The sequence below is a fragment of the Leucoraja erinacea genome, chromosome 3 (assembly GCF_028641065.1).
Source record: "Leucoraja erinacea ecotype New England chromosome 3, Leri_hhj_1, whole genome shotgun sequence".
In the NCBI taxonomy this organism is placed as follows: domain Eukaryota; kingdom Metazoa; phylum Chordata; class Chondrichthyes; order Rajiformes; family Rajidae; genus Leucoraja; species Leucoraja erinaceus.
In genome coordinates this window covers 54,106,650-54,120,709 of record NC_073379.1, presented here as the reverse complement: position 1 = coordinate 54,120,709, position 14,060 = coordinate 54,106,650, and the positions used below count along the sequence as shown (strand labels likewise).

Below are 14,060 nucleotides of genomic sequence, written 5' to 3'. Positions count from 1 at the left end.
GAGGTGTGTAGGGGCGGAGAGGTGTGGGGGGTTGTGGGGGTAGGGGAGGGGGTGTATGTGGGAGGGGGAGGGGGTGGTGTTGGGGGTTAGCAGGAGGGGGGAGGGGGGTGGTGTAGGGTGGGCGTGGAGGCTCAGTGGCTCCCGGTCATCAGTCCCGGCCGCAATCACCTGCTCCAGGACTCGGCTGCACACATCGGCTTACGGCTCGTCGTGGTCGCCGCCCCCCCTCGCGGATCACAGAACACAGCCCCCGCTCACAGAACACAGCCCCCGCTCACAGAACACAGCCCCCACTCACAGAACACAGCCCCCGCTCACAGAACACAGCCCCCGCTCACAGAACACGGCCCCGCTCACAGAACACAGCCCCCGCTCACAGAACACAGCCCCCACTCACAGAACACAGCCCCCGCTCGCAGAATACAGCCCCCGCTCGCAGAACACAGCCCCCCGCTCGCAGAACACAGCCCCCGCTCACAGAACACAGCCCCCGCTCGCAGAATACAGCCCCCGCTCACAGAATACAGCCCCCGCTCGCAGAACACCCCCCCCGCTCGCAGAGCACAGCCCCCGCTCGCAGAACACAGCCCCCGCTCGCAGAACACAGAACACAGGTTCCGCTCACAGAACACAGCCCCCGCTCGCAGAACACAGCCCCCGCTCACAGGACACAGAGAACACAGCCCCTGCTCACAGAACACAGACCCCGCTCGCAGAACACAGCCCCCGCTCGCAGAACACACCAAAGCAGTTAACATAAAGTTAACATTCCTTTCGATAGAACTCACTTAAATAGCCTGCACGTATCCCTTTTTTGTTGTGCTCGGTTCGTGAGTAGAATTTGCTATATAAATATAATTACGTGTTTAAAAAGAACATATATATAAAAACAAAAAGATAAAAAGGAAAGAAAAGAAAAAAAAGAAAAAAGAGACAAACAAAACCCCCCAAACTAGAAAAAGGAAGAAAAAAGAAAAGCAGAATCTGGGCTGCAAAGAATTTCAATAATTTAAGTCCCTGTTTGTCGTCAAGTCCGTTGCACCGTATAAAGGTAAAATAATTATTATAACAGTTGGACAGGGACTTAAATTGTGTGAAAATGTTGAATAAAGTTTCCCCAAGTCCTATCAAATTTAACCAAGTGTTCAACAATGTCACTCATTATTTTCTAAATTTAAACATGATATCTTTTCAGAATACCAATGGAGTGTGGTCGGAGGATTAGAGTCTTTCCATTTAAATAAAATAGATCTTCTGGCGATTAATGTGGTAAAAGCAATCAGCCGATGGGCGGAACGGGACAGATGAATAGAATCTAACATTGGAAGCCCAAAAATTGCAGTAATAGGATGAGGTTGTAAATCAATACCTAAGACTACAGAAATAGTATCAAAAATTTCTTTCCAATATTTTTCCAAAAGTGGGCAAGACCAAAACATATGGGTCAATGAGGCCACTTCAGAGTTACATCTGTCACAGGTAGGATTTATATAAAAAAACGAGCTAACTTATCTTTTGACATATGAGCTCTGTGAACCACCTTGAATTGTATCAGAGCCTGTCTTGCACACATTGAGGAAGTATTTACTAATTGAAGAATCCTCTCCCATTTCACTATTGGTAGAGAAATTTGGAGTTCTCTTTCCCAGTCATTCTTAATTTTATCAAATGGATCTATATGTAATTTCAAAATCATCTCACAAATAGTTATTAAACCTTTCTGATAAGGGTCCAACATTTTTTCCAAGAATTCGGTTTGATGTGGTAACGGAAACATGGGTAGAGTAGCCTTCAAAAAATGTCTAATTTGTAAATATCTAAAGAAATGTGAGCTAGGTAGATTATATTTATTGGAGAGTTGTTCAAAAGCCATGAAACAACCATCCAAAAACAAATCACAAAAAGCTGCTAACCCCTTCCACTTCCATAACAGAAAGGCTTGAGCAGTACTAGAAGGTTGAAAGAAAAAATTAGATATGATAGGACTCGATAAGATAAAATCATTCAATCCAAAAAACTTAGGAAATTGAAACCATATTCGGCATGTATGTCTTATTATTGGGTTAGTCGTATATTTATTCAATCTCGTAATTGTAAAAGGTAACGAGGCCCCTAGACTAGACGTCAATGATAGCCCTTTCATAGAATCACATTCAAGATTTATCCATCCTGGACATTGGGTATCTTCTAAATCTTTTGTCCAAAACGTTAGATAGCGAGCATTAACTGCCCAATAGTAAAATCTAAGGTTCGGCAGTGCCAAACCACCGTCTTTTTTTGATTTCTGTATTTTTTACTTAGTCTGCGATTTTTATTCTGCCATATATATGAAGAAATTTTGGAGTCAATATCAAAGAAAGATTTAGCAATAAAAATTGGTATCGGCTGAAATAAATACAAAAATTTAGGTAGGATAAACATTTTAATAGCATTGATTCAGCCGATTAAAGATGACATTGGTGACCATTTAGTAAACTGTTGTTTGATGTGGTCAATTAGAGGCGTAAAATTGGCTTTAAATAGATCCTTGTGTTTCTTGGTAATCTTAATGCCTAAATAAATAAAACATTCTGTAGTCAATCTAAATGGAAACTGTCCATAATTCGAAATTAGATTGTTTAATGGAAAAAGCTCACTCTTACTAAGTTTTAGTTTATAACCAGAGAAACTACTAAATTGATTAAGTAGCGCTACTATTGCCGGAATAGATTTATCTGGGTTGGAGGTGAATAATAACAGAGCATCTGCATAGAGAGATAGCTTATGTGTCTTATTCCCACGGACAATACCAGAAATATTAGGGGATTTCCTAATAGCGGTGGCCAAAGGTTCCAAAGCAATGTCAAACAGTAAAGGACTTAAAGGACAGCCCTGTCTAGTACTTCGAAAGAGCCTGAAAAAAGGGGATCTCCGATTATTGGTAAGCACAGAAGCCTGGAGGTATATGATATATCAGCTTGATCCGAGAGATACATTTTGGACCAATCTTAATTTGTTCAATTGTATTGAATAAGTATTCCCAAACTACTCTATCAAATGCCTTCTCAGCATCAAGTGAAATGACACATTCTGGAGTTTTATTTGACGCTGTATATACGATATTCATTAATCTCCTAACAAAGTATGAGTAACGATTTTTAATAAAACCTGTCTGATCCCCTTCTTGACCTTCAGGCAAACCAACAATTCACAAATTCAGTTGACGGCTTCTGTTTTCCAGATCCATGGTTTTAATCTTGTATTGCTGGAGTGCCCGAGTATGTTCATTCATTTTCCGTTCTAGTCTTTCAATCTTCAAATCTCTTTCCTGGCCCAAGATTCGCAAGTTATCAATTTGTTCCTTCTGTTCACGAGATTCATCTTGTAACATAATCAGCTTGTCCTTCAATTTGCTCGAAATTCCTTTCATCATTTTTTCCAAACTGCAGAATCTTGTTTTCATTTCTCCATTCATTTTCGATATTGCTTCTAAGATACCAGTCGGAAGCTGCGCCTTCCCCACAATCCTTCCTTGGAGAAGCTCTTTTTCCTCTTCTCCATCCTTTACACGATTGAAGCATACGATGAAGCGTTATCAACACTTTAGAAAGGTTAGACCGTGCCTTGAAATCAAGTAATAACAAGTAACATTGAAAGAGTGGTAAGTAAGAAGTTAAAAGTTGAGGGAGCAAACAAAGTTACAACCTTTACAGCATGCTGCCACTAGGAGAGTTGCCCAATAAGAATCTTGTTTTTAACATTTTAATTGACCGATTTAATAGAACTGTTTTAGATTTTCATTACCCTCGCCAAACAATAGTGCCTTCTGTTCTTACTGTTTTATACTCTGCCTTTAAAGTAAAATATATACTCTGGATTTATTAATTTGAGGAAATACTTTCCTTGTGTCTATCTAACTGAATCATTTATCAAAAAGGTTTTGGCCTTTTAAACTGAAGGGTTTGTGAAGCCTGATCCAATGATTTGATCCTTTAGGGCCTAATATGATTTTGAATTTATGAATAAGCAAATCACTGGTGTTTCCCCATTTATAACCAAATTGGTTGTTGCCCTAAAGTTGCTATCTCGACTATGCTCTATATAACATGTTCATGGAATACACTGGCAGAAGCATGAAAGTATGGACTTGTGCTCAACTGGCATTGAGTTACAGAACACATTGTGGCAAGTAGTGAGCTTAAATTCAAAAAAGTGTGGTTGCCATGGGGAATGTTCAAAATTAATCCAACTAATTCTCAGCTGGAGTGATATTCAACCTGCTTTCCAATATGCAGTTGGTTTGTAATAACCTCACCAAATAGACGTAATTGCCACCCACACTGTAGAGCCATATTAAAGACTAGTTTAGTTGTGAAAATTGAACTAAGCAAAAAATAATTAGATTATTTTCATCCAACTGTCCACGAATATCTATGAGGAAATAATCTCTAATTTTGGTCGTTATGGAATGTAGTGGAGCATTGTTTTGATTGTAATATATTTCTGCCATTCTGTTTTCCAAAAGCTTTGGCCAATGAGGCAACTCAGTTTGAGTCACAGTTTGAGTCGGCTTTCCTTCCACCCTGTCATGCTGGTGCAGACAAGCCTGAGGATGTTTACAAGTTTGAAGACAGTATCCTTTACGAAAGTTGAATTTATTCTAAATAGTGCATTGCACTTCACGGGTGCAATGCAAGCTCAAAGAAATGGTTTAATTTGTCTTTAAGATCTGCAAAGTGGACAATTTTGTTTTCTATAATATATTTACACAGAAACCAGATCTATTGGCCTCAATCCAAGTGTAGTTTAATGCAGATTTTATGTTAATTTCCCAGGTTTTCAATTCTGACCTTCTAGAAATTAACATGTGCTTTGCTTTTTTTTAAAATTGAAATCTTTGGGATAGCACGGTGGCAAAACGGTAGAGTTGCTGCCTTGCAGCGCCAGAGACCTAGGTTCGATCCTGACTATGGGCGCTCCTACCTGTGTCTCCACTGTGTCCTACAGTTCTGCTTTCACTCATGGTACAAGGATAGAGGTCCCCTGGTCCACACCTTTCAGTCCACCGGCCTCTGCATCCAACCCAGCATTCTCCAACATTTCCGTCACCTTCATTGTGATCTCACTACCAGTCATATCTTTCCAACCCTTTCCATATTCTGTAGACACTTGGTTCACTCATCCCTGCTCACCCAGCTCACACCTACCCCTTCTTTCCCCACCCCAAAAAAAACGAATCTTCCCTTGCAACTGCGGGAGATGCAACATCTGTCCCCAATGTTTGCTTGCTCGCAACCAGTAATCCCAGCATCTCCTGCACCTTTTCAAACCACTACATTCCAACATAATCTTGCAACTTTCAGTTCTCAAGTCTGCAAATATTTTTGGACCACTGAATATTAGATGTTATAAATTTTCCAGCGAATCAGCTAAATTTAAAGAAAGCTTGGGAAACGGGGTTCTGGTGAGTTTTTTAAGAGCATGTTGCATCGTGGGCACTGATGATTTGAAAGAAAGCACGGGGAAAGGGGGCCCAGTCAGTTTAAGGGGATGAGGGAAACAAACCTTATCAGTTTAAAGGAAGTGTGTGAATCAGCACTAGTCAGCTTAAAGAGAGCGTAAAAAATGGAGCCCTGAAGGGTGTGGAAACAAGTCACTGGTCGGGTTAAAAGGAGCATGGGAAATGGAACCCGTGGTCAGTTTAAAAAGAGAATTGGGCCTAGTAGTTTAAAGGAAGAATGGGAAATTATTATCAGTGTAAAGAGAACACTGGAATCTGGGACCGGGTGTGTTAAAGTGGAATGTGGGGAACAGTAGCCAGACACTGAATTGCTAGGATTTTCAAACAATCGTATAGCAAATTATTGGAGGTTTACTGTAATGTGCATTCAATTGTACTGCCTTGGTATTGAAAAATTAAACAGGTTAGATGATTCTAGTTTCTGTAAATTTCATGTGGTTCTCAATTTTCTTCTGTGGATGGCTCCTTGATGTATGATAAGTCATTTCAACTGCTGAGTATCAAGCAATCAAACCGTGCTGTGAACCACTAAAGATTAGCACTGCAGAAGATATTCTCAAATTGGCAGAAACTGGCAAGTAAGTTTCAGTGGCATTCTGTTAGGATGAAGCAGGCAGCCAACTGCAACAGTTGATGTGTATTGTTTGATACTTTTAGACTTAATTTCCCATTTGACAAGTGTTTTTTAAAAATATAATCCAGTGTGTATATTCTGTTGTTCGTTGGTCCCTAGCTCTTTTCTTTAAACAATAATTTATTTTTTTTAAATTGGAGATTGAATTTTGGACTGATACCAAAGTAATATAAAGGTTTTATTCTTTGTTTTCAGCTATTCGACCTTTGTTCTGGAATCACTTAAATCAGCACCTCAAGATGAGAAAAGTCGCGATCATCAGATTAACTGTTTATTTTACCTTCAGATTCTGATCAAATTGCACAATTTAAAAAAACATGAATTCAAACACAAAGGTAACACTCTTGGTATTTTTTATTTTTTGACAGTGAACCTGAATATTGACATGTAGCATGAATCAATGCAAGGATTCAGATTTGGGGTTTTGAGAATTGTGCATAATGCCTCTGAAATCTGGGTAGATACCCATTTCAGTTTCAAGCACAGTATTCTTGTTGCTTGCTTTGTATGGAAGTACACATTGGGGGTGAGCTGTAACCATTGCTAGACTGTGTGGTGGTATGGACAAGGTCAGGCTACAGATATAAACTCCTGCATTGTACCTGTTTGAAATTTCAGAGAAACAGAATAAGCCAGATTGTGCTGACCAATAAATACTGTGTGAGATTTAGGTAATTGACCTGAAATTTTCAATCTTTCTTTCCAAAGGCGGTCTTCTGAATACTTCCAGCATTTTCAGTTTTTATTTCTGATTTCTGTTTGTTAAATTTCCCTAATTATATAGAAACATAGAAACATAGAAATTAGGTGCAGGAGTAGGCCATTCGGCCCTTCGAGCCTGCACCGCCATTTAATATGATCATGGCTGATCATCCAACTCAGTATCCCGTACCTGCCTTTTCTCCATACCCTCTGATCCCCTTGGCCACAAGGGCCACATCTAACTCCCTCTTAAATATAGCCAATGAACTGGCCTCAACTACCCTCTGTGGCAGAGAGTTCCAGAGATTCACCACTCTCTGTGTGAAAAAAGTTCTCCTCATCTCGGTTTTAAAGGATTTCCCCCTTATCCTTAAGCTGTGACCCCTTGTCCTGGACTTCCCCAACATCGGGAACAATCTTCCTGCAACTAGCCTGTCCAACCCCTTAAGAATTTTGTAAGTTTCTATAAGATCCCCTCTCAATCTCCTAAACTCTAGAGAGTATAAACCAAGTCTATCCAGTCTTTCTTCATTAGACAGTCCTGACATCCCAGGAATCAGTCTGGTGAACCTTCTCTGCACTCCCTCTATGGCAATAATGTCCTTCCTCAGATTTGGAGACCAAAACTGCACGCAATACTCCAGGTGTGGTCTCACCAAGACCCTATACAACTGCAGTAGAACCTCCCTGCTCCTATACTCAAATCCTCTTGCTATGAAAGCCAACATGCCATTCGCTTTCTTTACTGCCTGCTGCACCTGCATGCCTACCTTCAATGACTGGTGTACCATGACACCCAGGTCTCGCTGCATCTCCCCCTTTCCCAATCGGCCACCGTTTAGATAATAATCTGCTTTCCCGTTTTTGCCACCAAAATGGATAACCTCACATTTATCCACATTAAACTGCATCTGCCAAACATTTGCCCACTCACCCAGCCTATCCAAGTCACCTTGCAGTCTCCTAGCATCCTCCTCACACCTAACACTGCCCCCCAGCTTAGTGTCATCCGCAAACTTGGAGATATTGCCTTCAATTCCCTCATCCAGATCATTAATATATATTGTAAATAGCTGGGGTCCCAGTACTGAGCCTTGCGGTACCCCCACTAGTCACTGCCTGCCATTGTGAAAAGGACCCGTTTACTCCTACTCTTTGCTTCCTGTTTGCCAGCCAGTTCTCTATCCACATCAATACTGAACCCCCCCCATGCCATGTGCTTTAAGTTTGTATACTAATCTCTTATGTGGGACCTTGTCGAAAGCCTTCTGGAAGTCCAGATACACCACATCCACTGGTTCTCCCCTATCCACGCTACTAGTTACATCCTCGAAAAATTCTATAAGATTCGTCAGACATGATTTACCTTTCGTAAATCCATGCTGACTTTGTCCAATGATTTCACCACTTTCCAAATGTGCTGCTATCCCATCTTTAATAACTGACTCTAACAGTTTCCCCACTACCGATGTTAGGCTAACTGGTCTGTAATTCCCCGTTTTCTCTCTCCCTCCCTTCTTAAAAAGTGGGGTTACATTTGCTACCCGCCAATCCTCTGGAACTACTCCAGAATCTAAAGAGTTTTGAAAGATTATTACTAATGCATCCACTATTTCTGGAGCTACTTCCTTAAGTACTCTGGGATGCAGCCTATCTGGCCCTGGGGATTTATCGGCCTTTAATCCATTCAATTTACCCAACACCACTTCCCGACTAACCTGGATTTCACTCAATTCCTCCACCTCCTTTGACCCGCGGGCCCCTGCTATTTCCGGCAGATCATTTATGTCTTCCTTAGTGAAGACGGAACCAAAGTAGTTATTCAATTGGTCCGCCATATCCTGGTTCCCCATGATCAACTCACCTGTTTCTGACTGCAAGGACCTACATTTGTTTTAACTAATCTCTTTCTTTTCACATATCTATAAAAACTTTTGCAGTCAGTTTTTATGTTCCCTGCCAGTTTTCTTTCATAATCCATTTTTCCTTTTCTAATTAAGCCCTTCGTCCTCCTCTGCTGGTCTCTGAATTTCTCCCAGTCCTCCGGTATGCTGCTTTTTCTGGCTAGTTTGTACGCATCATCCTTTGCTTTGATACTATCCCTGATTTCCCTTGTTATCCATGGATGCACTACCTTCCCTGATTTATTCTTTTGCCAAACTGGGATGAACAATTTTTGTAGTTCATCCATGCAATCTTTAAATGCCTTCCATTGCATATCCACCGTCAACCCTTTTAGAATTAATTGCCAGTCAATCTTGGCCAATTCACGTCTCATACCCTCAAAGTTACCTTTCTTTAAGTTCAAAACCATTGTTTCTGAATTAACAATGTCACTCTCCATCCTAATGAAGAACTCAACCATATTATGGTCACTCTTGCCCAAGGGGCCACGCACAACAAGACTACTAACTAACCCTTCCTCATTACTCAATACCCAGTCTAAAATAGCCAGCTCTCTCGTTGGTTCCTCTACATGTTGGTTTAGATAACTATCCCGTATACATTCCAAGAAATCCTCTTCCTCAGCACCCCTGCCAGTTTGATTCACCCAATCTATATGTAGATTGAAGTCACCCATTATAACTGCTTTGCCTTTGTCGCAAGCATTTCTAATTTCCTGTTTGATGCCATCCCCAACTTCACTACTACTGTTAGGTGGCCTGTACACAACACCCACCAGCGTTTTCTGCCCCTTATTGTTTCGCAGCTCTACCCATACCGATTCCACATCCTCCAAACTAATGTCCTTCCTTTCCATTGCGTTAATCTCCTCTCTAACCAGCAACACTACCCCACCTCCTTTTCCTTTCTCTCTATCCCTCCTGAATATTGAATATCCCGGGATGTTCAGCTCCCAGCCTTGGTCACCCTGGAGCCATGTCTCCGTGATCCCAACTATATCATAATCATTAATGGCTATCTGCACGTTCAACTCATCCACCTTATTACGAATACTCCTTGCATTGAGACACAAAGCCTTCAGGCTTGTTTTTACAACGCTCTTACCCCTTATACAATTATGTTGAAAAGTGGCCCTTTTTGATTTTTGCCCTGGTTTTGTCTGCCTGCCACTTTTACTTTTCACCTTGCTACCTATTGCTTCTACCTTCATTTTACACCCCCCTGCCCCTCTGCTCTTGTACCCATCCCCCTGCCACATTAGTTTAAATCCTCCCCGACAGCAGTAGCAAACACCCCCCCAAGGACATTGGTTCCATTCCAGCCCAGGTGCAGACCGTCCTGTTTGTACTGGGCCCACCTCCCCCAGAACTGGTTCCAATGCCCTAAAAATTTGAATCCCTCCCCCTTGCACCATTTTTCAAGCCACGTATTCATCTGCAATATCCTCCTATTTCTGCTCTGACTGGCCCGTGGTACTGGTAGTAATCCAGAGATTATTACCTTTGAGGTCCTACTTTTAAGCTTATCTCCTAGCTCCCTAAATTCATCCTTTAGGACCTCATCCCTTTTTTTACCTATATCGTTGGTGCCAATATGCACCACGACAACTGGCTGTTCGCCCTCCCCCTCCAGAATGTTCTGCAGCCGTTCAGTGACATCCCTGACCCTTGCACCAGGGAGGCAACATACCATCCTGGAGTCTCTTTTGCGGCCGCAGAAACGCCTATCTATTCCCCTGACAATTGAATCCCCTATTACTATTGCCCTTCCACTCTTCTTCCCCCCCTCATGTGCCGCAGAGCCACCCATGGTGCCATGAACTTGGCTGCTGCTGCATTCCCCTGATGAGCCATCTCCCTCAACAGTATCCAAAATGGTATACCTGTTTAGGAGGGAGATGACCGCAGGGGACTCCTGCACTACCTGCCTACTGCTTTGCTGACTATTGGCCACCCGTTCCCCTTCTGTCCTCTTACCTTTTACCTGCGGTGTGACCAACTCACTGTACGTGCTGTCCACGACTTTCTCAGCGTCGTGGATGCTCCAGTATGAATCCAACCGCAGCTCCAATCGTTCAATGCGGTCTGCCAGGAGCTGCAGCTGGACACACTTCCTGCAAACATAGTCACCAGGGACACCGACCATATCCCTGATCTCCCACATGTTGCAGGCTGAGCAAACCACGGGGCCAATCTCCACTGACATATCCTACTCCCAATTTAACTATATTAAATATTAAAAAACACAAAACTTTATCTGTTAAACTTTACTAATAAATACTGTACCCTTACCTCCCAGAATCCTTATCTCCCAGAATCCTTACCTCCCAGAATCCTTAGCCTAAAGGCAAAAATGTAAAAATGTAAACCAATCAGAGGCTTCCATTGAACCAATCAGAGGCTTCCCCCAGACTCCTTCTCTGGAACGTTGGCGATTTGGTCGCAGGTTACAGCGCAGGTACTCCTCCCCTCTCACCAACGGCTCCCTGGGCCTCAACCTTTCTGCACTAATTTTGTGTATCAGCCTCCTATGGCAAGTTTGTAAGTGACACAAAAAATCATGGTTTTGTAGGTAGCTAGGAGGATTGCCTTGGGCTGTGTGTTATTGACTTTGTGGTGAAAGTCCATATATCCTTGAAAGTAGCAGTACGTGTGAAGCGGGTGGTTAAGAAGACACGTAGGCTGCCATCTTCACTAGTGGCATGGAATTGGTGCAAAGATGCCATATTACAGCTTTATGTAACATTGCTTAGTCTGCAACTGAAGTAAGTTTAGTTTTAGGTTTATTATTGTCACATGTATCACAGTACAGTGAAAAGCTTTGTTTTGTATGCTACCCAATCAGATCAAATATACCATACATAGATACAAGCAGTTCAAACTCAAGTACAATAAATAGAGCAAAGAAAACTATACATACAGCCAGAAAAAAGATTTAGAAGAGTAGAGCAATTTTATTGGCCAGATTCTTCTCTGGAAAGAGCACGCAAAGAGCCGCTATATTCCGGCGTTATCTTGCAGACTGGATGCCATTGTGTGCAGTTCTGGTCTCAACACTGTCGGAAAGATGTGCATAGGAGATTCACCAGGATATTGCTTTGATTGGACCATTTCAGATATAAGGAGAGATTGGATAGGCTTTGTTTGTTTTCCCTCAAGCACAGGAGGCTAAGAGATAACTTGGTAGAGGAACACAAAATTAGAATGGATAGGTAGTGGATAGTAGGAATTTTCATCTCCTGGGGCTCTGTCCCCTGGGGTTCTGTCACCTGGGACACAAGGTAAGCGATTGAAGGTTGAGAGGGTATCTGAGGGGATTTTTTTTCCACAATGGCGTGGATGGAATCTGGAATGCGCTGCCTGAAGGCAGGGACTCTTACAGCATTTAAGAACCATCTAGACAAGTACTTGAAATTGACATGGTATCGAAGGGTATGAATAAATATGGGTTAAAAGGAATAGTATAGGTATAAGTACAATAGTTGGCAGGGACATTGTGGGTCAAAGGGGCTGTTGCCATGTTGTACAATTCTAACTCAACTAATTGAAAACCTCACGAAAACCACAAATGCATTACGCCCACTGATTTCCTCTTCTGCTACTTGCACCCTCAAAATAAATCTCCAATGGGCACATGATTTTCCCTTAAAGCAATGTATAGATTCTGCCTAATGTTATTATTGTTTTCCATGTACCATGCTTCTGCAATCCTAGTAATAGGTTATATCACTTTCTGTAACATTGATATCAAGCCAATAAATCTTTAGTTGCCTGTGTTCTCTCACCTTTCTGAATCTATAAAGTTATGTTAGCTCTATTTGAATCCAAAAGAATATTTCAGGAATCTGAGAATTCTGCAAGATCAAAGCCAGTGTAAGTGCTATCTCTGTATTGCTGCAACCTTTCATTAAAAACTAGGATACAGCTCAATGGGTGCAAGAGATTTCATTGCTTTGCATTAATTAACTTTTCCAGTACTTTTCCACGGTGAATGGTTAGCTTCCTGAATGCTGTGCCGAGGATCGTAACAGGAGGAGTTCAGAAAATAACAGCCAAATATCTGAAAGGAAAGAATTGCTGGCCTAAAGAGAGCACATCTCAATTGCTTTTGGAATAAGAGTAAATTTAATAGACAGATGGTTCACCTTCCATGAAGTAGCCTTTCTGCAAAGCTAAATTTGCAGTAATTTCCCTATTATCATTAAACTATTGGTTTTGCACAATTTAATTACTCTCAAATATAATATGAAATCCATCATGTTATGATCATTATTCCCCAGAATAGTACAAATATTACAGTCCTACCATAGAATACAATGCACAATAACCTGTTCTTTAACATCGTGTTCTAGGGTATTTTCTCAATGTTGTATACTTCTGCCATTTCAGTTAGACCAGGCTACATAGATGTTAAAATCCCCTGGGATTCTTCTCTAATGTTTTGATTCATACTAGGCCCAATGCTTATTATTACCCTTAGGTGATTTGTAAACTATTCTCATGAGTGTTTTCTAACCCATGATTGATTGAAACTTCACTGTATTGGATTTGCCTCGTGGTGTTCTGGGTCAAATGTTTCCAATACCTTTACAATCGAGGTATTCCACCTCCTTTTCTATTTGTCTATCCTTTATGAAAGTCATGCATTCAGTTTTAAATAGTTGTTCTGTGAATGTGTAAGGGCTCAATCTGCTTGTGCAATTAATTCATATTCTGTTCAGATTTAGCATCTTTAATTTTAATGTTTTGTTATTTGTGGTTTTATTGTGCTAATTCCTTAATGTAATCCTTTGCTTGCACATCCACATCCACATCCACATCTTTTTGCAACCAAATAGTTATTGTATTTGACTAGTTATTTCAGAATAACATTTATCTTTGAATCAGTCCTGGCTAACACCCTAATCTTTCAGTCTTCCAAAGTTTAAGTTTTAGTCTGATTATTAAGTGGAGTCCATCTCAAAAGAACAGTTTCTTTTTTTTTCAATGTTTGTGTTGGTGACACATGAATTGAAACCCTTGACATATAACACTCTGCCAGCTGCATAACGAAAGGAGTAGCTTTTTTGAGTTTCTGCCTCCTAATATTTTACCTTGGCTTTTAACCCTCCCACAGAAGTACCTTATTACTGATCCTTCCTATTTCAATGGTCCTTCTGTGTTCCAAAGTTGCTTATTCCTTCCACTTTCTGCTACAACATATTCTCCAGCCATGATCAGGTCTTTAATCTTTGTTCTGGAGGGGATCAATGACTTTTGGGTGTTTTCTGTATCCAACTCCCCCCACCCCTGATAAAAAAAATACGACTTCTATGATCTC

General features: G+C 41.3%; 2 protein-coding genes across 2 annotated transcripts in view; one reads left to right on the top strand and one right to left on the bottom strand.

Annotated features, from left to right (window-relative positions):
- The window catches only part of LOC129695600 (zinc finger and BTB domain-containing protein 5), a 413,756-nt gene that overhangs the window by 38,225 nt on the left and 361,471 nt on the right, over window positions 1-14,060 (bottom strand). The gene's annotated exons all lie outside the window — the stretch shown is intronic.
- polr1e (RNA polymerase I subunit E) overlaps window positions 1-14,060 on the top strand; it is a 42,008-nt gene that overhangs the window by 19,358 nt on the left and 8,590 nt on the right. Inside the window, exons 7-9 of the mRNA XM_055632703.1 lie at window positions 4,505-4,612; window positions 5,982-6,078; window positions 6,330-6,469. Coding sequence (XP_055488678.1) covers window positions 4,505-4,612; window positions 5,982-6,078; window positions 6,330-6,469 — 345 coding nt within the window. The remainder of the gene's footprint in view (window positions 1-4,504; window positions 4,613-5,981; window positions 6,079-6,329; window positions 6,470-14,060) is intronic.